The sequence below is a fragment of the Oncorhynchus nerka genome, linkage group LG28 (assembly GCF_034236695.1).
Source record: "Oncorhynchus nerka isolate Pitt River linkage group LG28, Oner_Uvic_2.0, whole genome shotgun sequence".
Taxonomy (NCBI): Eukaryota; Metazoa; Chordata; class Actinopteri; order Salmoniformes; family Salmonidae; genus Oncorhynchus; species Oncorhynchus nerka.
Window position 1 is genome coordinate 49,486,287 of NC_088423.1, and position 26,317 is coordinate 49,512,603.

The 26,317-nt window shown below is 43.8% G+C and overlaps 1 protein-coding gene across 1 annotated transcript in view; it reads left to right on the top strand.

Moving 5' to 3' along the window:
• Nucleotides 1-26,317, top strand: part of LOC115112727 (kinase non-catalytic C-lobe domain-containing protein 1-like) — a 91,239-nt gene that overhangs the window by 39,357 nt on the left and 25,565 nt on the right. Inside the window, exons 17-23 of the mRNA XM_065012861.1 lie at nt 3,251-3,603; nt 18,207-18,300; nt 18,401-18,498; nt 19,465-19,664; nt 20,020-20,136; nt 25,661-25,808; nt 26,041-26,211. Of these exons, the coding sequence (XP_064868933.1) occupies nt 3,251-3,603; nt 18,207-18,300; nt 18,401-18,498; nt 19,465-19,664; nt 20,020-20,136; nt 25,661-25,808; nt 26,041-26,211 (1,181 nt within the window). The remainder of the gene's footprint in view (nt 1-3,250; nt 3,604-18,206; nt 18,301-18,400; nt 18,499-19,464; nt 19,665-20,019; nt 20,137-25,660; nt 25,809-26,040; nt 26,212-26,317) is intronic.

Sequence of the window (26,317 nt, forward strand, 5' to 3'; positions counted from 1 at the left end):
ATCATTTTAACGATCGTGACAGACACACATACTCATTCAAGGATTTTTCTTTATTTTTGACTATCTACATTATAGAATAATAGTGAAGACATCAAAAACTATGAAATAACACATATGGAATCATGGAGTACCAGTCTTGAAGGAGTTCCCAGATATGGTGAGCACTTGTTGGCTGCTTTTCCTTCACTCTGCGGTCCAACTCATCCCAAACCAATTGGGTTGAGGTTGGGTAATTGTGGAGGCCAGGTCATCTGATGCAGCACTCCATCACTCTCCTTCTTGGTCAAATAGCCCTTACACAGCCTGGAGGTGTTATGTTTCATTGTCCTGTTGAAAAGAAAAATGTGCATACCAGATAGGATGGTGTATCACTGCAGAATGCTGTGGTAGTCATGCTGGTTAAGTGTGCCTTGAATTCTAAATAAATCACTGACAGTGTCACTAGCAAAGCACCCCCACACCCTCACACCTCCTCCATGCTTCATGGTGGGAACCACACATGCGGAGATCATCCGTTCACCTACTCTGCGTCCCACAAAGACATGGCTGTTGGAACCAAAAATCTCACCTTTTGGACTCATCAGACCAAAGTACAGATTTCCACCGGTCTAATGTCCATTGCTCGTGTTTCTTGGACCAAGCAAGTCTCTTCTTCTTATTGGTTTCCTTTAGTATTGGTTTCTTTGCAGCATTTCGACCATGAAGGCCTGCTTCACGCAATCTCCACAACAGTTGATGTTGAGATGTGTCTGTTACTTGAACTGAAGCTGCAATCTGAGGCTGGTAACTCTAATGAACTTATCCTCTGCAGCAGAGGTAACTCTGGGTCTTCTATTCCTGTGGCGGTCCTCATGAGAGCCAGTTTCATCATAGTGCTTGATGGTTTTTGCGACTGCACATGAAGAAAATGTTTAACTTCTTGACATTTTCCACATTGACTGACCTTCATGTCTTAAGGTAATGATGGACTGTCATTTCTCTTTGCTTATTTGAGCTGTCCTTGCCATAATATGGACGTGGTCATTTACCAAATAGGGCTATCTTCTGTATACCACCCCATACATTGTCACAACACAACTGATTGGCTCCAACGTATTAGGAAGGAAAGGAATTCCACAAATTAACAAGGCAGACCTGTTAATTTAAATGCATTCCAGGTGACTTCCTCATGGTACTACATGATTCCATATGTGTTATTTCATAGTTTTGATGACTTCACTATTATTCTAGAATGTAGAAAATAGTAAAAGTAATGAAAAACCCCAGAATGAGTATTTGCGTCCAAACCTTTGACTGGTACTGTATATCTGAGCTATTGCCATTCGAGCAGGTAGAAATTTGGCTGAGATGACGTAGATTTGCAATAAAGCTGCTCTCACTACTGGAAGTTAATAAGAATATGACTTTTAGATTGCGAAAACGTCTGTCATACATGTCAGATTTCAATACTGGCTGATGTCATAACGCGAGAGGTTGCCTTCTCTCTCGAATGAGCCATTAATAATATTTTTTTGGGGGGGGTCTAACACATTTCTCCTATTTGTCTGCCTCTTCAGTCCAGGGTGCATTGCATGGTGCCGTTGCGAATGTCACACACTGAGGCACATCGATCTGCAGGTTGAACATGGTGAAATGGTCATTTATAGTGCATTTTGTTTAGGCAATTTTACAGCTAACTAGCTACTTCACATACTGATATTGACTTTGGTATTATTGTGTGTAGCTATGTTAGGTAGCTAGCTTCCTTTGTAGTCAACTTGAGCTGCAACAGATTTCAACAATGATTTTCACATTTTGCCACCAACCTTATTATAACGCAAAAAGGAAAAATGTGTTAAAAAAACATATCGTGCTCTGGCCCCCCAATGGTGGAACAAACTCCCTCACGACGCCAGGACAGCGGAGTCAATCACCACCTTCCGGAGACACCTGAAACCCCACCTCTTTAAGGAATACCTAGGATAGGATAAAGTAATCCCTCTCACCCCCCCCCCTTAATAGATTTAGATGCACTACTGTTCCACTGGATGTCATAAGGTGAATGCACCAATTTGTAAGTCACTCTGGATAAGAGTGTCTGCTAAATGACTTAAATGTAATGTAATGTAATGTTCCCACATGTTAGTGTTATGCAATACTGTAAATTATAGGAATGATTGGTTTTAGGTGGATTTTTCCTTTAACAATAGAGAGAGTTTTGTTGATGCTGAGAACGGAATGTATGTTTTTAAATAACATTCTTAGAAGGTTATTTGAACGTTACTAATGTTTTCTTGTGGTTTTTATGGAAGGTTTTCTTAATGTTCAGAGAACATGACTTTAAATAGAACCATGTCGAACCCTGCAAAAAACGTTACGCTGAAGTACTGAAATTCCCACAGAAGTACGTTGTTTCTTAATGTTTTCTGAAGAATTTGTGATCATTATTTTAAAAAGAACGACGAGGAAACCTGTAGGAAACGTTATGCTGAAGTACTGAAATTCCCACTTAAGAAACATATGGTTCTCAGAACCTTATGTGCATTCCCAGAATATTGCTTGAAGGTTGCATGCAAAATAACCATAGGACAATCACGTTCTTACCAAGCTCTAAGAAACATATTGTTGTCAGAACGTTATGTGCTAGCTGGGCTGTTAGCATTACTTCACAACTGTCATCACTTTTACCGTTATCATGATAAACGTCTGTGAGATGACGTAGTTAGATTAAGTTGTATAGGCCTACTATAGCGAGATGTTGTGATAAATCCAACTTTGAATGGCAGTTGGATAAAGTTGTTAAGAGCACAGTTTATTCAAGACAGCCCAAATCCTGTTGCGATGTCACAATGATCTCCTCAGCTGGAGAGGGTTGTTGTGGAAACAGTTACTTCCTCTCCATCTACACACACCAATACATGCACACCAACGACACGTTGGTAACAAGCACTGCACACTCACATACACACAAACATACCTCTTCAGTTTCACACAAAATACGTTATGTTTTAGATGATTAATCAGAGCAAAAATAGGCTGCTCACATTGGTAGGTGGATTATGCCTGTGATGCAGAATCTAATAATATAGCAAGATTAACATTTAACCTCTTGCCAACAAACAAATTTAAAAAGAGCCTTTTAACGAAAGAAAACTTCAGCCATGAGAGAATTTCACCTCTCAAAATCTCTGCCCGCGCACACACACACGCACACTGCCTGACCCATCCCTTTTTCTCTCTCTCTTCTTGATCTGCCCGTTTCCTGGTCCAGGATTGAGAGCTGCCGAGTGTTTGGGTAAGGGGGCCATGGAGAGTGCCGAGCATCCAGTGGGGGTCAGTGATGAAAGCCCCCCTGAAGCTGACTCTCTGTGTGGGATGGACGAGCCACTGAGGGTGGGCCACCTAGGCCAGATGAGCTGCTCCAAGGACATGGAGGACACAGAATCGCTGGTGTTTGAGCGTCTCCTCTCCCCCTGCTCCAGAGCAGAGGAGTCTAGCCACCGCCTCAGCCCAGCCTGGGGCCTGGCCTTCTATGGAGAAGACTGTTTTAGTCATGATGTGGTAGAATATGCTATAACCCTGGGACAGCACAGTGAGTCACCGTGCCTGGAGCTGAAAACACAGGTGGGTAAACTGGGAGGAAAAGCTATTGAGCTTAAATAGAATAGACCAGCTGTGAGTCATGACTGACCATATAGCATACCATGGTCTCAATGTTTGGAATAGTGCTTTATTGTAAATGTGTTTATATTATACTCTCATTTTAGCTCATTTTAGAAGACATTATATGGCAACAAATAATACTGTCTGATGCTTCAAAGATTACAACATAATTAGCTACTACTTTCTACCAAATGGTATGTAATGAAAAAGGTACATAATGATGTTTGATAACATTCATTTGACATAAATGAGAAGTACTTATTATACATACAAGAAAACAAGCTGACTAAAGTAAAACGCATAATCATGTTTGTCTTACAGTTTTTTTTTTTACAATCGCTAGGTTTCCCATTTCTCAATAGTTAGGTCACTTTTTCAAAACTCTTCACACTTTTCTCCTAACCAACTTTCAGCTTGGCACAGAAGTTAACCTCACTAGGGGACGTGGGACGGTAGCGCCCCACCTGGCCAACATCCAGTGAAATTGCAAAACGCCAAATTCAAAAACAGAAATATTCATTATAAAAATTCTGAAAACATACAAGTGTTATACATGGGTTTAAAGATTTACTTTCATGTTAATACAACCACGGTGTCAGACTTCAAAAAGGCTTTACGTCGAAAGCATACCATGCGATTATCTAAGAGCAGCGCCCAGCAGACAAATCATTACAAACAGTTACCAGCCAAGTAGAGGAGTTACACAAGTCAGAAATAGCAATAAAATGAATCACTTACCTTTGATGATCTTCATATGGTTGCACTCACAAGACTCCCATTTACTCAATAAATGTTTGTTTTGTTCGATAAAGCCCCTCTTTATATCCAAAAACCTCAGTTTTGTTTGCGCGTTTTCTTCAGTAATCCACAGGCTCAAACGCAGTCACAACAGGCAGACGAAAAATCCAAATATTATCCGTAAAGTTTGTAGAAACATGTAAACGATGTTTATAATCAATCCTCAGGTTGTTTTTAGCCTAAATAATCGATACTATTTCAACCGGACAATAACGTTGTCAATATAAAAGGTAAACAAGAAAGGCGCGCTCTCGGTCGTGCGCATGAAAAATCTCTGGGTCTCTGTAGGTTTCAGTCAGAAAACTACAAACATATTAAAAAATCCCACATCCTGGATGGGTTTTCTCAGGTGTTTGCCTGACAAATCAGTTATGTTATACTCACAGACATTATTCTAACAGTTCTGGAAACGTTAGAGTGTTTTCTATCCAAATCTACCAATTATTTGCATGTCCTAGCTTCTGGGCCTGAGTAGCAGGCAGTTTACTTTGGGCACACTTTTCATTCGGAGGTGAAAATAGTGCCCCCTACCCTAGTGAAGTTAATTTCACCTCCAAAATGCACTAAAACTACCAAAACACTTCATATATGTCTCAAATCAACACACTCTTCCATAACACTAGCAAAGGTTGTCACCCAACAAGCACACTTTGTCATTCATAAAACAATGACCTAAAAAACACTAAAAGCAGATAGCATTACACAATGTTTTCTTTTGTCAAATTCCTTTACAAAACAATAATGGAACCTCTCTACTGCTTAGAATGCATTGCAGTATATGTTACAGGAATGAATTATACATGATACAATATGCTTCAATATGTTTTATGTCATTCTTTGGCATTGAGGGATTCCAAAATACAATAATTTGTATATACACCATCTACAGATATAGTAGCAATGCTAGTCAACCCTGTCTTCTGCATTTGGCCACAGGTTCTCATCCACATTACATCTTATGTAATCTTGGGCAATACACCTAGGAAATAATCTTTTGGCATGCCTGGTCCATCCCTGGCAATTTTCTGCAGATATGTCCAGGCATCCGGCATTCACTGCATCCAGGAGGGACATTTGATCATGTGGATGGTGGTCATAAACCTTTCACCTCCATGAGGAAAAGTGACACCATCCTGGGATGAGCTGCATACCATTCTGTGACTGCACGGTAGTGGTGAAATGCCACATTGTCCCATACAATTACAAACGTTGGCTGATTTCGCCTCACTGCAACCCTTTCCTCACCTGGCACAACCCTTCCATAGAGGTCATCCAGGAATGAAATGAGACACTCAGTGGCCCAATTAGCGGTTTGTGTAACAGCAATCGTTTCCCAGTCACATTCCTTCCTCGCCGCTGTGTTTTGGCCAAGTTGAAACCAGCCTCATCCACAAAGATGAATATGTGGGGTGTTTGCCTGGCTTCAATCTCCGCGACTCTCTAAAATAAATCCACAAGGCAACATGAGTTAGGCTATTATGGTAATTTACGTTATACCTAAAAACATGTGTCTCTGCCCTGTTTGGTTTTGTTCCAAACCACTTCTGTATTTTATAAAATTCTTACCTGGACATATTGGTTCCTGAGTTGCTTGACTCGTTCAGAGTTCCTGTCAAAGGGGACAGTGTACAAATGCTTCATCCTGACTTGACGTTGTGAATATTTCCAAATGTAATGTTGTCTGCCATCACTCTGTCCCGAATCTCTGTGAGTTTTATGCCACTGTTTCTGATGACCATATCAACGATTGCAGTTTCCTGCACAGCAGTGAAAATCCTACCTCTCCCACCAATGGGAGGTAACCGTTGGGTCCTAAGCCTAAATGCAAAAACAATTACACACAAGTGGGTTTGGAGGCTTTGCTCCATTTACTTCTGTAATGTGCCGTTCAGTCAGATGCCCTTGCAAAATGCACATCTTACCTGTTGCTTTGCTGGAAATTTCTCACAATAGATGCCACTGTTGATCGTTACAGATTTGGATTGCGCTCTCAGACCAGCCTCTCTCATTGATAGACCATGATTTATTACATGATCAATTATAGTAGCCCTAATATCACCTGAGACTACAGCTCTTGATCTTCCTCTCAGTCTTCTTCCACCACGGATACGTACTCCTCTCCCTCTCCCACTCCCAGCCACTCTTCTCCCCCTGTCAGCCACTTCTCTATCTCTGGCTGGGTCCATGTTTACATTACAGTACAACATTATTCCTAAGATATCCCCTTTTGTACAGATGGTAATGAAATTGAAAGACTAACACCTGGGTAGGTTTTCAGCTACAATGGGAATCAGCCGTGGTTGGTCTATTTGTTTTGGTAGTATTTTATTTGGAATATATTTCAATATGGTATTACTGTAGAAATACAGCAGATTGCTGTCTTATTCAATTTTGTGTTATGTTAGGTTTTGAACTTAAGTTTAACTGTTTTGAAAAGAGTATGTAAACATGTGCAAATTGGCATATATGTACATATAGATTTGTTGGTGGTTGTGTCTGAGAAAATAATTCATGAAATTTGAAATATGTAGTCATTGAATGCATTTTGTGCCAAAGCAATGAAAAGTGATCCACACTAGCCCAGATAGACTGCTGTCACTGAAGAAGTGACCTAATTCGTGAGAAATGGGTCCTACTCGTTTCGGCTACCCGGAAAACAGTCTACTCTGGCGAATTTCAGTGATGAATGGAGAATGGGGCTTTTTTAAATAATAATACATTGTAATTTATGCACTTTTCAAGACACCCAATAAAGTTCATTCAAATAAAGTTAGTCATTTGTTTAGAAAAGTTATATTAAAGCTGAATCAATGTCTGCAAAATCACATGAGGATAATATTCTCCATAACATAATCAATTATAATAGCATAGTATTAATGTAAGACAACAATATAACATTAATGTAAGACAAAAACACCACTTAATTTCTTATGAGAATTATAGTCTTAGTCTTATAGTCTTATTTTTTATTGTCAGCATGCATCAAATAACATTGTTTTAATAAATTACTATATATTTATGATTATATAGTAATTACACTTTCAGTCAAACTGGATAAGTGCATGGATTTCATGAAAAGTCTACGAGAGTATTTGTTTAAAACCAAGCAAAACAGCATTAATAGCTAAAGAAAATCATGGCATGATCATGATTTGAGGTGGATAGAAAGAAAGGAGTTGGGGGTTTTAGGGTAATTGACACATTATGTTCTCCAAACTGTTATTGAATATTAATATGATATATTTCCGACCTTTGACAGAAAGGTCATTATCATGTGTAATAGAATAACAAATGAGCTGTCTTTGTCTGTGTATGCTTTGATGGTAATGATGTGGGCTTTTATCTGCTCCTTCAATGGAACAGTCTGACCGCCCCACTCTCACACATTAAGAGCCATGGCTCCATATCAGTATTAGATGTGCCCCGTTTCTCACTTCAAAAGATCTATTGATTTCTGTTACCATAGTGAGCGATGCAAGCAGAGAGCCAGCCCTGTACATACAGTGCCTTGCGAAAGTATTCGGCCCCCTTGAACTTTGCGACCTTTTGCCACATTTCAGGCTTCAAACATAAAGATATAAAACTGTATTTTTTGTGAAGAATCAACAACAAGTGGGACACAATCATGAAGTGGAACGACATTTATTGGATATTTCAAACTTTTTTAAATCGCTTTTCTGATTTTCGTGACCAGATTGCCTGCTGCTAGCTAGGCATAATGCTATGCTAGGCTATCAATAAACTTACACAAATGCTTGCATATTTTCAAAATCTGAGATGACAGAGTGACTTTGTGATTTCATGAATATGAATATGAATATATTCTAATAAGATTTTTTGTCCTTGGCTTTATGCTACTTAGTGTCAGTTGATGACAATTCTCCCGGATCCGGGATGGGTAGTTACAAGAGTTAACGCTGTTGAACGTTCGACCTCAGCTCTATTATTTTGTGTTGAAAGACTGACTGTAAGGAAAGTTATTTTGCTTTGTGTAGAATTCTCAGATTTTTCTACTCTGTCTCCAGTGGTAGCTATCGTCACACGGCTAGTTGCTGAAACTTGGCTAGCTCTCGCCAGAAGGCTTGGCTAACCTAGCTAGCTTGCTGGAAAGCTTGCTATCCCTCTACAACTGGCTTTTCTCCTGGCGAGGTAGAATCGCTAGCTCTCCTCTCTCTCGTTTAGTTCAACCCATGTCCCCGTGTGTCGTGTTGACTAGACTGTCCGTCCTTAGCTTCACAGATTGACAGCCGAGAGAAACGCTTTGTTCATCGAGAGACAAAGAAAGCATGAGCTTTCTCCGGCTAGCATTGTGCTAACTAGCTAGGCTATTAGCTCATGAGGTGAACGCTAGCTAGCTTTGCACGAGAACTATGGCAAAAGTTAATCTCGTAGCCATGGAGCCTGCTACAAAGAGCAAGACTCCTGCCCCAGCACCGGCACGCCTGTGTCCATGCAAGACTACTATTTCCGGCAAGGATACACACTCTTTGTGTGTCGCCTTCATGGGGCTTGAGGACGCAGAAGCATCTCTTGCTATCCCAGAGTCATGTGTGCATTTTAGGGCACAGCCTTATGAGTGTCCTCAAATGGCGAGTGCGCAGAGCAGCCCCTAAACCAGACTCGTCGCCAGTACAGCCTCCGGGCTTGCAGGCTACGCAGCCCTCCTGGGACGAGGTTTTGGACTATCTCTGTCCTCCGTTTCAGACAGAAGCAGCGTAGGTGGGGTCTTGGATATTCGCATTGGAGGAGGAATACGAACTCCTCAAAGCCAGTGGGGAAAAAGAGGAAGCCCAACCCCATAGCACGAGGCCCTCTTCCTCACTTAGCGGAGCATCTGCATTCAATGAAAATTGGATTGTCGATGTTTGCAAACGGGCAGCGTCCAGGCTCTGTATTGACTGGCCTGCAACCATGGGGGGTGGCAGCACATAGCGGGATTGGATCGATGCGAGGAAGCTCCCCTCTCGCACCATCCTGGGGAAGCAACTACTCCCAGTGGTCCCAGCTTGGGACAAGCCCCTGTCCAGTAAAGTCCTAACCTGACACTTTGTAAGCATGGATTTTCAGGGCATGGAGGAGACCGGCTTCGGCAAGCCGCCGGTGGTCGAGCTGTCATTGGCTAGCCACCTCAACCCCAATGCCTCGCTACAGCCGGCACTACTCTCCCTGGAAAGATGGAGCGCTTCACCTCCTCCTTATTCCAGAAGATCTTAGTGTCTGCGGCACATTCAGTGAAGGCCTTTAAACGTAACATCCCTGCTGCTGGCTTACCAGGTTGACTTGCTACAAGAGATGGGCAAACTCTTGGTCAAAAACACAGCCGACCACAGACTTTGAGATGAGATGTGTGTGGTTACAGATCTCAACCCCCAGAAGTGCCATTCAAGGCTGCGTGCACTCCAGGAGAAACTTGTCCAGCTTGTCAGACAAGGAGAAAACAGACTTCCTGCAATTCCTGCCAAGTCCTTCCCCTGGAGGGGAGAAAGGGTGCCCGACATAGGAGTAAGTCCCCAGCAGCAGAGATGGACAGTGCACAGCTCACACAATGTCCTGGCCTGTCCTCTCTCTGGTGGAGCACAGACCCCCCCCCCCCCCCCATCACAACGGGGGAGAGGCACATATGTGCTCCTAACACCCGACCCCTTGTGCAGCGACTCATTCCTATGCGTATGGAGGGGGCTCACTCTTCCTCCAAGTGCCCTCCGTGTCACAGCTCTCCCTTTGGCTCTTCTCTAAGTAGCTGAGGTAGGAAGACAATTTGTCAGTCGCCACCAAACAGTGTCTCCAATCCCAGCGTCTAGCCAAGGGCAAGGGCTGGGCAGCAAAAGGGCAGCACTAGTGAGTGAGAGTCATCTAACTTGTGTGCAACTTGTCACAAGAGCAGGGCACTGACACGCATGCACAGTCCAGCCCTGAGCATTGACCACAGTTATAAAGGGGTACAGACGACTTCAGCTGACCATGAACCCATCCATTTAAAAAAAGAAAGACCCCTTTTTCTCCCCAATTTTCGTGGTATTCAATTGGTAGTTAGTCTTGTCCCATCGCTGCAACTCCCATAAGGACTTGGGAGAGGCGAAGGTCGGGAACTGCTTCTTGACACAATGCCCGCTTAACCTGGAAGCCAGCCGCACCGATTTGTCAGAGGAAACACTGTACACCTGGCGACCATGTCAGCGTGCATGGTGCCCGGCCCGCCACGAGTCGCTAGTGCGCAATGGGACAAGAACATCCCTGCCGACCAAACCCTCCCTTTAACCCAGACGACGCTGGGCCAATTGTGCGCCACCCCAATGGTCTCCTGGTTGTGGCCGCTGCGACAGAACCTGGACTCGAAGCAGTGCCTTGACCACTGTGTCACTCGGTAGTCCTGAACACACCCGTTTTTAACTGGACTTTAACTTCAACAGCAAGTGGCGACTCAGTTCGCATAGCAGAGGAGAAAACCAGTGTCAGAATACTTTGTCGGCTTCGATTACCGGCAGTTCCTGGTTCCTGGGTGGGGGGGGGGTCTCGCTTCGCCCAATGTGAAGTCTCGCTTCACTTGTCAAGGTGACTAATTCACCTCAGTCGACCTAATGAACACTTATTTTCACATAAGCTTTCTGTCATCACATAAGCAATCTGTCATCATACCTGCGTTGCTCCATGACACAGGAGCAAGCGGTACAAGACACAGCCTCCCTTGTAACCCCCCTCATCAAGTAAGGGTTCAAGATCAACCAAATAAAAAGGTTTTTAATGCCGAGACAGAGAATAGAATATCCAGAAGTCAAGCTGGTTTTTCTCTCCTATCGTACTATATTATCTGACGACCGCATCATGTTGTTCCAACAGTGCCTCTCCCTGTTCCACAAGAGGTGCTCGGTCACGCTCAGTCCCTAAGTGTGGGGATTGATGGCATCCACCATATCAGTAGCACAGATGGGTCTACTGAGGATGAGAGACCTCCAGCATTGGGTCTGTGTAAATGACGTCAACTCTATCTTTACATAACAACAACCTCAGTTTGTCTCTGGGCACTCTATCATGGGAGGAGCCCCTTGATATTTGTTCCTGGCACTCGCCTAGGGGCAGTGTCAATGAGGAAGGTGGTGACGACAGGTGCACCACTCACAGGAGGGGGCGCAGCCTACGAGGAAAGAGCTTTAGACAGGTTGTGGTTCCCACAGCCCCTTCTCGCTCAGTCAAACCACCTTGAGCTGCTGATAGTGTTCCACTCAGTGAAACACTTTCCGTCCTTCCTTCGAGATTGTCATATCCTGATCAGGACAGACAATACAACCGTGGTAGCATACATCAACTGCCAAAGTGGCACTCGCGCTCTGCATCTACACAGACTAGCTGTCAAGACTATTCTGTGGAGCAGAGCACACCTACTCTTCCTACGCGCAACTCAGGTCCCAGGCTTACTAACTGTGGAAATGGACTTGATGTACAGAGGGAATGCTCTATACGGGGACCGGAGACTCCCTAAGAGGTGAACCAGATCTGGGAGGATCACAGTCAAGCCACCATAGATCTCTTTGCATCAACAACACTGAGTGTGGTTTTCTGCGCTGGTAAAAAAAATAATGCACACCTCGACTAGGGGTGCGGCTCTGCGTTTTCCCTCCCCTATGTCCAATACTCCCCACTCAAATCAAATATAGTTTTGTTGGTCACATACACATGTTTAGCAGATGTTATTGCAGGTGTAGCGAAATGCTCGTGCTTTTAGTTCCGACAGTGCAGTAATATCTAACAAGTAATATGTAATAATTTCACAACAAATATCTAATACTCACAAATCTAAGTAAAGGAATGGAATTAAGAATATATAAATATATGGATGAACAATGTTACAGCGGCATAGATTAAGATGAAGTAGATAGTATAGAATACAGTATATACCGTTCAAAAGTTTGGGGTCACTTGTGCACCGGGAACTCCCACTCCTCTTTCTATTCTGGTTAGAGCCAGTTTCCGCTGTTCTGTGAAGGGAGTAGTACACAGCATTGTACGAGATCTTCAGTTTCATGGCAATTTCTCGCATGGAATAGCCTTCATTTCTCAAAACAGCAATAGACTGACGAGTTTCAGAAGAAAGTGCTTTGTTTCTAGCCATTTTGAGCCCGTAATCAAACCCACAAATGCTAATGTTCCAGATACTCCACTAGTCTAAAGAAGGTCAGTTGTATTGCTTCTTTAACCAGGACAGTTTTCAGCTCTGCTAACATAATTGCAAAAGGGTTTTCTAATGATCAATTCACCTTTTAAATGATAAACTTGGATTAGCTAACACAACGTGCCATTGCAACACAGGAGTGATGGTTGCTGATAATGGCCTCTGTATGCCAATGTAGATATTCCATAAAAAGCTGTCCTTTCCAGCTACAATAGTCATTTACAACATTAACAATGTCTACACTGTATTTCCGATCAATTTGATGTTATTTTAATCAACAAAAAAAATGCTATTCTTTCAAAAACAAGGAACTTTCTAAGTGACCCCAAACATTTGAACGGTAGTGTACATATGAGATGAGTAATGCAAGATATGTAAACATTATTAAAGTGACATTATTAAAGTGGGGTGAACAGGCAGTGGCTCGGGTGGTTGTTGTCCTTGATGATATTTTTGGCCTTCCTGTGACATCGGGTGCTGTATGTGTCCTGAGGGCAGGTAGTTAGCCCCCGGTGATGTGTTGTGCAGACCACACCACCCTCTGGAGAGCCCTGCAGTTGTTGGCGGTGCAGTTGCTGTACCAGGCGGTGATACAGCCCGACAGGATGCTTTCAATTGTGCATCTGTAAAAGTTTGTGAGGGTTTTAGGTGACAAGACAAATTTATTCAGCCTCCTCAGGTTGAAGAGGCGCTGTTGCCCCTTCTTCACCACACTGTCTGTGTGGGTGGACCATTTCAGTTTGTCAGTGATATGTACGCCAAGGAACTTAAAACTTTCCACCTTCTCCAGTGCTGTCCCATTGATATGGATGGGGGGGTGCTCTCTCTGCTGTTTCTTGTAGTCCACAATCAGCTCCTTTGTTTTGTTGTAAGATATGTAAACGTTATCCTCAAAGCGGGCAAAGAACTTGTTTAGCTTGTCTGGAAGCAAGACGACGGTGTCCACGACATGGCTGGTTTTTCTTTTGTAGTCCGGGATTTTCTGTAGACCCTGCCACATATGTCTTGCGTCTGAGCCATTGAATTGCAACTCCACTTTGTCTCTATACTGACGTTTTGCCTGTTTGATTGCCTTGTGGAGGGAATGACTACTCTCTTTGTATTCTGCCATATTCCCAGTCACTTTGCCATGGGTAAATGCTGTGTTTTAAGCTTTTAGTTTTGTGCTAATGCTGCCATCTATCCACAGTTTCTGGTTAGGGTAGGTTTTAATAGTCACAGTGGGTACAACATCTCCCATACACTTCTTGATGAAATCAGTCACCGTTTCAGTGTACATGTCAATATTAATCTCAGAAGCTACCCGGAACATATCCCAGTCCGCATGATCAAAACAATCTTGAAGCGTGGATTCCGATTGGTCAGACCAGCATTGAATAGCACGGGTACTTCCTGTTTGAGTTTTTGCCTATAGGAAGGGAGGAGCAAAATGGAGTTGTGGTCATATTTGCTGAAAGGAGGGTGGGGAAGGACCTTGTATGCATCCCGGAAGTTGGAATAACAATGGTTGAGTGTTTTTCCAGCTAAATTACTACAGTCGATATGCTGATAGAATTTAGGTAGCCTTTTCCTCACATTTGCTTTCTTAAAATCCCCAGTTACAATAAAGGCAACCTCAGGATATATGGTTTCAAGATTTCATAATGTCCAGTGAAGTTCCTTGAGAGCCGTCGTGGTATCAGCTTGAGGGGGGGGGGGGGGGGATATACGCGGCTGTGACAATAACCAAAGAGATAATACGGTCGGCATTTGGTCAGAGCGAGTGACCAAGGCTTATCCCTCATTCTGGTAGCCCCTCTAGAGTCAGAGAAACTAATGTTACGCAGAGTCCTGATAACCCAAGCAAATGGAAAGATTTTCCATCCTCACCCAGTAAACATGTTCCTCCGGGTCTGGCCCGAGAAAGGATGAATCTGAATGCAACAGGCTTTGAGGCTATCCAGAGTACAAGAGCCCCTTCTACATGCTCACTGTATTGAATCAAGTGGTGTGTTTTTGAGAAATGGTGTGACCAGAGACAGATAAAGTTGAAGTCGGAAGTTTAAATACACTTAGCCAAGTACATTTAAACTCAGTTTTTCACAATTCCTGACATTTAATCCTCACAAAAACTCCCTGTTATAGGTCAGTTAGAATCACCACTTTATTTTAAGAATGTGAAATGTCAGAATAATAGTAGAGAGTGATTTATTTCAGCTTTTATTTCTTTCATCACATTCCCAGTGGGTCAGAAGTTTACATACACTCAATTAGTATTTGGTAGCATTGCCTTTAAATTATTTAACTTGGGTGAAATGTTTCAGGTAGGCTTCCACAAGCTTCCCACAATTAGTTGGGTGAATTTTGGCCCATTCCTCCTGACAGAGCTGGTGTAACTAAGTCAGGTTTGTAGGCTTCCTTGCTCTCACATGCTTTTTCAGTTCTGCCCACAAATGTTCTATAGGATTGAGGTCAGGGCTTTCTGATGGTCACTCTAATACCTTGACTTTGTTGTCCTTAAGCCATTTTGCCACAACTTTGGAAGTATGCTTGGGGTCATTGTCCATTTGGAAGAACCATTTACGACCAAGCTTTAACTTCCTGACTGATGTCTTGAGATGTTGCTTCAATATATCCACATAATTTTCTTCCCCATGATGCCATCTATTTTATTAACTGCACCAGTCCCTCCTGCAGCAATGCACCCTCAACAACAAGATGCTGCCACCCCCGTGCTTCACGGTTGGGATGGTGTTCTTCAGCTTGCAAGCCTCCCCCTTTTTCCTCCAAACATAACGATGGTCATTATGGCCAAACAGTTCTATTTTTGTTTCATCAGACCAGAGGACATTCCTCCAAAAAGTACAATCTTTGTCCCCATGTGCAGTTGCAAACCGTTGTCTGGCTTTTTTATGGCGGTTTTGGAACAGTGGCTTCTTCCTTGCTGAGCGGCCTTTCAGGTTATGTTGATATAGGACTCGTTGTAGATATAGATACTTTTGTATCCGTTTCCTCCAGCTTCTTCACAAGGTCCTTTGCTGTTGTTCTAGGATTGATTTGCACTTTTTGCACCAAAGTACATTCATCTCTAGGAGACAGAACTCATCTCCTTTCTGAGCGGTATGACTGCTGCGTGGTCCCATGGTGTTAATACTTGCATACTATTGTTTGTACAGATGAACGTGGTACCTTCAGGTGTTTGGAAATTGCTCCCAAGGATGAACCAGACTTGTGGAGGTCTACAATGTATTTTTCTGTCTTGGCTGATTTCTTTTTATTTTCCCATGATGTCAAGTAAAGAGGCACTGAGTTTGAAGGCAGGCCTTGAAATACATCCACAGGTACACCTCCACTTGACTCAAATTATGCAAATTAGCCTATCAGAAGCTTCTAAAGCCATGCCATCATTTTCTGGAATTGTCCAAGCTGTTTAAAGGCACAGTTAACTTAGTGTATGTAAACGTCTCACCCACAGTGAACTTTAAGTGAAATAATCTGTCTGTAAACAATTGTTGTAAAAATTACTTGTCATGCACAAAGTAGATGTCCTAACCGACTTGCAAAAACTATAGTTTGTTAACAAGAAATTTGTGGAGTGGTTGAAAAACTAGTTTTAATGACTCCAACCTATGTGTATGTAAACTTCCGACTTCAACTGTAAATCCTTACCAGTGCTTTGTATCATGATTTGATGCTTTTTGCAAGACCTTTTGGACAGAGGGAAAGCTTTCTCCACTGCAAAGGTCTGTTTAGCCGCTATCTCGGTCTGCCATATAGGCTCATACAAGATCACAGCACCCTCTGTTATGTCGTTTTATGAGGGGAACAAGTTGCTTACGCCCAGTCTCCAAACCTTTAGCCCCGTCTTGGGACCTGTTTATTGTGTTTGAGGCTATTTCACAGCAACCGCTGAAAAGCATGGAGATGAAATATATTTTCTATAAACTGCTTTACTGATTTCCCTTACGTTGCAAAGCGGAATTGTCTCGCCTTAGAGCTTGTGGTTTTCCACCCGTCGCCCTTCACACCATTTGTGTCCAGTACTCGCGTTGTGCATTTACTTGGATAGATATAGAGCACTACGCAAGAGCGACCAGCTCTTTGTTTCCTGGGTTCCCCCCTCAAGGCTCAATGACTATCCCATTGGATAGTGGAGGCTATTATATTGGCTTATAATAGCAAAGGTTTACAGCCCCTGGAGGGCCTGAGTGCTCATTCCATCAGAGGCGTGACTACCTCTTTGGCACTGTTTAAAGGCATTTGGGATATGGCTTGTTGGGCTACCCCTCATACTTTTATTAAGTTTTACCAACTGGATGTCACTGCACCTTCGTTGGTGCATGATGTCCTCAGTGTCAGAGTCTCTGAGGGAGGAATGTGTTGGATGACTAGCTGTGTTCGAAAGGCATGTCTATGATACGAGAGTTGGCCATATACCAGAAGTGATACATCTGTATGCAACAATTTCATTACGCTTTTTTGCAGACGTTTACTAACACCGGTCATATTCAATATGTGTTGTACACTTTAGATGAAGACATGTAGCTAGCTAGCTAGACAATGAACCTAGCTAGGTAAACATTGTGTAAGATCACACATGTTGCGTAACGTTGTCTAACAAGCCATCCAGCTAACGTTAGCTAGTTAAACAACAATGAACACAGTGCTAAATCATGTCGTTACTACCCTGCATGAATATGCTGGGAGCTAACCAACCAGGTTCAATGTTAGCTAGCTAACATTAGGCTCTAGCTAGAAAAGCAAATTGCTCTAGGATACAAATAATAGCTACAGCTAGGAAGCCAGACAGCTAATGTTAGCTAGCTAGCTAGCTAACAGGACACTTTAGCTACAAATGAAACCACGTTCTGTCAAAGTTAGAAATGTGTAATATCTGAAAATGTAGCTAGCTAACAATAGACTATCTTACCTGTATACGTAATCTACATACGTCTCCCTGTCACGAATGCCATTCCACGGTTGCCCTTAGTTTGAAGATGTAATCTGGAGACAGGTGTTTTCTCCATCGCTTTAGCTATCATACTCTATTCCACTTATTTCAAAACTTGATCCTCCAGAAAGTGGAGAGCATCACTTTTGCAGCTCCACTACACAATACATTCGACAGATTACCAACACAGACTGACCAACTCAAATAGACAGAAGCCTTCTATATGGCAGACCAATCCGCACTCCTCTCTCGGCATGTCCAGCCCACTCATTATCTCAGCCAATCATGGCTAGGGGGAAGGCTGCTGACTTTTTCCGTGGCTAAACCAACAAGGCTCGTAATTTAATGATTTTATTCATATTTACAGATGGCATACATGTTTGTTATTAAGGCACATGAAAGTTCACATGTTCGAGAAGGTATTTCTGCCAAAACCCACATTTTGATAAACAAAAATCTTTTTTACGTTCAAACGGCTCTCCTGTGAAGTCATGACTTGCGACATACACCTAGTTTCCTGAATCGGGTCATACAGTATATAAGTGCGCAAGGAAGAGAGACATGTTTTGCGAATGACTAGTGGGCGGGCGAGTGGCGCCTTATAGAGTATGTGATCTGAATGGCTTGGTGTCTACTTTATATTTTATGTATTGCACTTTCTCCTTGTAGGAGCTTCAACAGCAGCGCATGATCGAGATGAAGAATCTGAAAAAGACCCGGAATTTCTACCAAAAGCTGCTCCACCAAGAGAGAAAAAATAAAGGTACAAATCAATCCCTCATCACTTTTATATTCCCAATGTCTACTATTGGTTGATGAATAGAGAAAGAAATGCAATATTTCTATGTGTTTTTCTTCTGAAGGTTCGGAGGCGAGATTGATGCTGTCCAAACTCAAGGTCCAGTTTGAGGAGTTGAGGTCCAAAGTGGAGTTCCTAGACTGTGTAAAGAAATATCTTGAGGTGCGGACAGGTTGAACAGATGATTTCTTAATCCGGCCCTGTGTCTTGTGAAACACTTATGTACGGCCTTGTGTCAATAGAGAATGGTTGACTAAGTTACTAGTTCTCAATTCTTACCTCAGGGAACCCCAACCGTTCCATAGCTAGCACACCTGATTCAACTAGTGATGGGCATTCCGTTGAGTTTTCGTTGAGTCGGCTTCACGTTAAAGAGCCGGCTCATTTGACTCCCCAACAGCTCTTAGTTAAAACAAAATATGCTTAAAAATCAACCTACAACCATGAAAAAATTGCAAATCTCCAATGTAAAGCCTAAATGCTTTTTTTTTACCTGGCCTGCAAAAATAAATCAAAATCATTTAAAAAACGCACTGAAACAATCTACGTGAACCAGATTGATCTGCTCTCCCCACTATTTATTGTTTTGCAGTGAGGATTCACCCTCTTTAGATAATTACTTTGTAACTTATCTGGAGAAAAACGTTGGTTTAAGCTATAAAAACGGTAGTAGCAGTATACATATCAGGGAGCGAATGACCCATCATTAGATTGTTAATAAACACAATAATCAAACCTATGGAATTTTAACAATATAATATGGCTATTAAACCAGAATAAAAAAACATGCATGGTTCTACAAAGAACCTTTTGAGATTTATAGAACTATTCTCCATTAAATGTTTATAAAGTAGCATATTCTATACAGCCCCAAAAAGGGTTGTGACCATAGCGGAGTATAGAACCTTTTTTTATGTTTTTTTATAGAACCTTAGGAAAGTGTTCTTTACAGCAACATACAGGTTCCATTTAGAACCTTATAAGCATGGTTCTTAATAGAACTTTAAAAAAAGTTCCATATAACACTAAAAGGTTTTCCTCTGTGGTTGCAAGCCACATAACCCTTATTTGGCACTATATGGAACCATTTGTTTTTAGTGTGCATCTCTGCCTGGTTGGTTTGGTCAGGTTCTGAGTGTGGATCAGTGGGGTATGGATATGTCCCTCCTCCCCTCCCTGGCAGCATCTGGTCCAGGGAGCCCTCTGGATCTCCAGCCCTCAGAGGAGCCTGCCGTGCTGGGATTGGTATCTTTGTCTGGGGCAGAGAGAGGGAAGAGCAGCCTGCAGGCCGCCACACCCCTGGGTCTCATGTCCTACCTCTATGCCAGGTAACACTAATGCACTATATATTAGCTTACATTAACACGTTTAGGTTACAGTAAAACATGAACTATTAAACCCATGAGTGTGATTAACAGTGTATCAGCACGTATGGTTTAAATAGTGTCCCTCTAGTGGACAATGTGTTATTAAACTGAGCACCACATTTTACTGTCCACCATCATGCCTATGATTGCTGAGAACATTTTACATGATATCCTACATATGGCACAAAGTGATATTTCTCTTTATTTAGATTTGTGCCCAAATGTGTTTCATTGTGATTTGTCCTAGACATGTTGTGTAGTGAGATTACATTCAACAGATACCAAACTAAACTCTGTGTTATATCTCCCTTGACAGAAATGCTCCATTGGAGGGCTACATCCAACAGTTCCTGTACACATACCGCTATTTCTGCACCCCTCAAGAACTTCTTCAGTTCCTGATGGAAAGATTCACCAGTGCTGTAGCAGCAGGGTATGTAAGGCTACTGTAGCAGAAATAAAAGACAGACAGACATAAAACACAAATTAATATCATGCTCTTTGGATGGTGTCATTCTATTTCTATGGTTATTTGATTCTGTGGAATTATAATGTCTGGTCAAGTAATTCTGGTTCTATGGTAAAATGTTAATTGAGATAATATAATTGGCATTTGTCAGAAACAATAAGAAAATGAATGGCCACTTGTACAAAAAAACAAAAACAAAGTGACTATAACTGTCATCCAGCCAACTTGGGTTGGAGCGAGCGGTCGCATCCGCGCTTCGGTCTGCTTCGGTCTGCAGGTTGTATAACTTTTCATTACATTTCATTACATTTCATTATAGTACAACGGTTTGATTTGTCTAATCTTAGCAATTTCTTCTTAGCTAGCTACATAGCCGTCTTTGTATCAAAGATAATTGCGTAATTATCGTATTTCGTCGTCCTCCTATCTGCCCAGCAGCTAGCCAGCTAGCAAACGTTCACCGTCTACCGTAGCACTGTAGTAACTATCACACTCAACTGAACGACTTGATTAGTGTAGTGTTAGCTAGCTACATAGTTGTCTTTGCTGTCTTCGTATCCAAGATAATTGTGTAGTTTAGAGTGTGTAGTCTTAGAGTGATTATCTTAATTTACCGAGGTTAGCTAGCCAGCTATTTGTCGTCCTTAACGTAGGAGTCACTCCTAGCTAGCCAACAGCTAGCCAACGTCTACTGAATAGAACTTTCGCATTCCGGTCGCATTCCGCTTCGCTCCACAGGTAGTATCACATTTTCATTTCATTTCATTACAGTCCCAACGGTGTGATTTGTTTGATCGTAGCTAGCTACATAGCTAGCTACATAGCCGTCTTTGTTTCAAAGATAATTGTGTAGTCTAGAGCGATTTTCTAGGTTAGCTAGCCAGCTATTGTCGTTCTTTTAACGCAACGTAACGTAATCAACACTGCTAGCTAGCCAGCTAGCCCCGAATAGCAGCATTGTAGAAACTTTACACTCAACGGAACGACTTGATTAGTGTAGTGTCAACAACGCAGCCACTGCCAGCTAGCCTACAAAGTCAACAACGCAGCCACTGCCAGCTAGCCTACCTCAGCAGTACTGTATCATTTTAATCATTTTAGTCAATTAGATTCTTGCTACGTAAGCTTAACTTTCTGAACATTCGAGACGTGTAGTCCACTTGTCATTCCAATCTCCTTTGCATTAGCGTAGCCTCTTCTCTAGCCTGTCAACTATGTGTCTGTCTATCCCTGTTCTCTCCTCTCTGCACAGACCATACAAACGCTCCACACCGCGTGCCCGCGGCCACCCTAATCTGGTGGTCCCAGCGCGCACGACCCACGTGGAGTTCCAGGTCTCCGGTAGCCTCTGGAAGTGCCGATCTGCGGCCAACAAGGCAGAGTTCATCTCAGCCTATGCCTCCCTCCAGTCCCTCGACTTCTTGGCACTGACGGAAACATGGATCACCACAGACAACACCGCTACTCCTACTGCTCTCTCTTCGTCCGCCCACGTGTTCTCGCACAGCCCGAGAGCTTCTGGTCAGCGGGGTGGTGGCACCGGGATCCTCATCTCTCCCAAGTGGTCATTCTCTCTTTCTCCCCTTACCCATCTGTCTATCGCCTCCTTTGAATTCCATGCTGTCACAGTTACCAGCCCTTTCAAGCTTAACATCCTTATCATTTATCGCCCTCCAGGTTCCCTCGGAGAGTTCATCAATGAGCTTGATGCCTTGATAATCTCCTTTCCTGAGGACGGCTCACCTCTCACAGTTCTGGGCGACTTTAACCTCCCCACGCCTACCTTTGACTCATTCCTCTCTGCCTCCTTCTTTCCACTCCTCTCCTCTTTTGACCTCACCCTCTCACCTTCCCCCTACTCACAAGGCAGGCAATACGCCGACCTCATCTTTACTAGATGCTGTTCTTCCACTAACCTCATTGCAACTCCCCTCCAAGTCTCCGACCACTACCTTGTATCCTTTTCCCTCTCGCTCTCATCCAACACTTCCCACACTGCCCCTACTCGGATGGTATCGCGCCGTCCCAACCTTCGCTCTCTCTCCCCGCTACTCTCTCCTCTTCCATCCTATCATCTCTTCCCTCTGCTCAAACCTTCTCCAACCTATCTCCTGATTCTGCCTCCTCAACCCTCCTCTCCTCCCTTTCTGCATCCTTTGACTCTCTATGTCCCCTATCCTCCAGGCCGGCTCGGTCCTCCCCTCCCGCTCCGTGGCTCGACGACTCATTGCGAGCTCACAGAACAGGGCTCCGGGCAGCCGAGCGGAAATGGAGGAAAACTCGCCTCCCTGCGGACCTGGCATCCTTTCACTCCCTCCTCTCTACATTTTCCTCCTCTGTCTCTGCTGCTAAAGCCACTTTCTACCACTCTAAATTCCAAGCATCTGCCTCTAACCCTAGGAAGCTCTTTGCCACCTTCTCCTCCCTCCTGAATCCTCCTCCCCTCCCCCTCCTCCCTCTCTGCAGATGACTTCGTCAACCATTTTGAAAAGAAGGTCGACGACATCCGATCCTCGTTTGCTAAGTCAAACGACACCGCTGGTTCTGCTCACACTGCCCTACCCTGTGCTCTGACCTCTTTCTCCCCTCTCTCTCCAGATGACATCTCGCGTCTTGTGACGGCCGGCCGCCCAACAACCTGCCCGCTTGACCCTATCCCCTCCTCTCTTCTCCAGACCATTTCCGGTGACCTTCTCCTTACCTCACCTCGCTCATCAACTCATCCCTGACCGCTGGCTACGTCCCTCCCGTCTTCAAGAGAGCGAGAGTTGCACCCCTTCTGAAAAAAACCTACACTCGATCCCTCCGATGTCAACAACTACAGACCAGTATCCCTTCTTTCTTTTCTCTCCAAAACTCTTGAACGTGCCGTCCTTGGCCAGCTCTCCCGCTATCTCTCTCAGAATGACCTTCTTGATCCAAATCAGTCAGGTTTCAAGACTAGTCATTCAACTGAGACTGCTCTTCTCTGTATCACGGAGGCACTCCGCACTGCTAAAGCTAACTCTCTCTCCTCTGCTCTCATCCTTCTAGACCTATCGGCTGCCTTCGATACTGTGAACCATCAGATCCTCCTCTCTACCCTCTCCGAGTTGGGCATCTCCGGCGCGGCCCATGCTTGGATTGCGTCCTACCTGACAGGTCGCTCCTACCAGGTGGCGTGGCGAGAATCTGTCTCCTCACCACGCGCTCTCACCACTGGTGTCCCCAGGGCTCTGTTCTAGGCCCTCTCCTATTCTCGCTATACACCAAGTCACTTGGCTCTGTCATAACCTCACATGGTCTCTCCTATCATTGCTATGCAGACGACACACAATTAATCTTCTCCTTTCCCCCCCTCTGATGACCAGGTGGCGAATCGCATCTCTGCATGTCTGGCAGACATATCAGTGTGGATGACGGATCACCACCTCAAGCTGAACCTCTGCAAGACGGAGCTGCTCTTCCTCCCGGGGAAGGACTGCCCGTTCCATGATCTCGCCATCACGGTTGACAACTCCATCGTGTCCTCCTCCCAGAGCGCTAAGAACCTTGGCGTGATCGTGGACAACACCCTGTCGTTCTCAACTAACATCAAGGCGGTGGCCCGTTCCTGTAGGTTCATGCTCTACAACATCCGCAGAGTACGCCCCTGCCTCACACAGGAAGCGGCGCAGGTCCTAATCCAGGCACTTGTCATCTCCCGTCTGGATTACTGCAACTCGCTGTTGGCTGGGCTCCCTGCCTGTGCCATTAAACCCCTACAACTCATCCAGAACGCCGCAGCCCGTCTGGTGTTCAACCTTCCCAAGTTCTCTCACGTCACCCCGCTCCTCCGCTCTCTCCACTGGCTTCCAGTTGAAGCTCGCATCCGCTACAAGACCATGGTGCTTGCCTACGGAGCTGTGAGGGGAACGGCACCTCAGTACCTCCAGGCTCTGATCAGGCCCTACACCCAAACAAGGGCACTGCGTTCATCCACCTCTGGCCTGCTCGCCTCCCTACCACTGAGGAAGTACAGTTCCCGCTCAGCCCAGTCAAAACTGTTCGCTGTTCTGGCCCCCCAATGGTGGAACAAACTCCCTCACGACGCCAGGACAGCGGAGTCAATCACCACCTTCCGGAGACACCTGAAACCCCACCTCTTTAAGGAATACCTAGGATAGGATAAAGTAATCCTTCTCACCCCCCCCTTAAAAGATTTAGATGCACTATTGTAAAGTGGCTGTTCCACTGGATGTCATAAGGTGAAAGCACCAATTTGTAAGTCGCTCTGGATAAGAGCGTCTGCTAAATGACTTAAATGTAATGTAAATGAGTGGGAGTTCCCGGTGCACAAGTGACCCCAAACTTTTGAACGGTATATACTGTATTCTATACTATCTACTTCATCTTAATCTATGCCGCTGTAACATTGTTCATCCATATATTTAATGTAAATGTCATGTAAGAAAACTGTAAACATGGGCCTGTATAAATGAGGATCACATTTTTGTTCACATAAAATTATATTGGCATGAAAGCTACCTTTTTTTTTATTTTACCCCCCTTTTTCTCCCCAATTTCGTTGTATCCAATTATTAGTAGTTACTATCTTGTCTCAACGCTACAACTTCTGTACTGGCTCGGGAGAGACGAAGGTCGAAAGCCATGCGTCCTCTGAAACACAACCAAGCCGCACTGCTTCATAACACAGCGCCCATCCAACCCGGAAGCCAGCCGCACCAATGTGTCGGAGGAAACACCGTGCTCCTGGCGACCTTGGTTAGCGTGCACTGTGCCCTGCCCGCCACAGGAGTCGCTGGTGCGCGATGAGACAAGTATATCCCTACCGGCCAAACCCTCCCTAAACCCCCCCACACATTCTGCAGCGATACGCCATCCCATCTGGTTTGTTCTTAGTGGGAACCACACATGGAGGGAGTCTATTCTACATAGTTTTAACTCTGGAAACGGACAATAGCGACGCCAGCTAGATGGGGTTCTGGTCTGGAATAGATAAGAACAAAAAATGTGCACCCCTTGGAATGAATTAAGAAACGCTGCTCTACAGGAAGTTGGGTTCTGGGCTGGATGGATAGCTGGAGAGAGAGTTGCAGGCTCATGTCTAGCACAGAGAGGGAGAGCAATAGGCTACAGGCACACATTTATTTCTTACTACAGTAGCGTTGGTCTCCAAACATGCAATGACATCGAATAATCCAAGCCCAGGCCCAAATCAGTTCTCAGAATATCAGGCGTGACCCTGGATGAAAATCAAAAATCAAAACTTCCAGGGGAATTCTGAAAAATAACTGTCCTGAATTTATTTTACTCTTTTGTAAAAATGACAGCTTTTTTAATCTCTCAAAAACCACAACTGAGCTATGTCCGAGAGAGTAAAAGTATGCCAAAGATTTAAATATATTAGGCTCGAATATAGCTAATTTTCATTTTTCACCTCATAATCTGTGAAATTTGAATGTCAGGTCAAGTAATTCTATTTCTGTGGTTATCCTTTTTCTACCAGAGGTGGTCCAAATGTGTCAGGGGACCGTGCTAAGGTGTACCACCGGAGTCTGGATGTGCTGCAAACCTGGCTGACTGACTGCAGACTGGTGGACTTCAGCCCCAAGTCCATCCTGCTGATCACACTGGAAAACTTCCTCACCAATGAAGTAATTAAAGATAAATCATCAATTAAATGACAAAGCAATCGAATGATAAAACCAATCACTCAAGCAAGTCAATTCATCATTCAATAAATGTCTCAACTGACCAGCTAAATCTGTAGCAGTATGGTTGTTTTTATTGATGTCATTGTGGTTGCTTTTGTTGTCGATTTTTCAGAGTATTTATAAATAAAATACTCTTAAACAATGTTTTTGTAATGGTCTGGTTCTTATTTAGGTGTCTCCAGTAGACAGCAGAGGAGAGAGGCTTCTGACCACTCTTCAGAGCTCTCCCAGGAGGAGGTGGAGCCAAAGCTGTGGGAGCCCAATCAGCATGCAGGAAGAAGATGATGCATTGTCTTCTCATACCATATGCAGAAAATCTGTTGTTGAGGACTCTGGAAAGAAGGTCCATATAAGCATTATTATACGTGTACTATTATGTTGGTGATTATGTTGGTTATGTTGTTTGTCTTACCTGAACCAAAAATCATCTGATTGGTTCAAAGTACGGG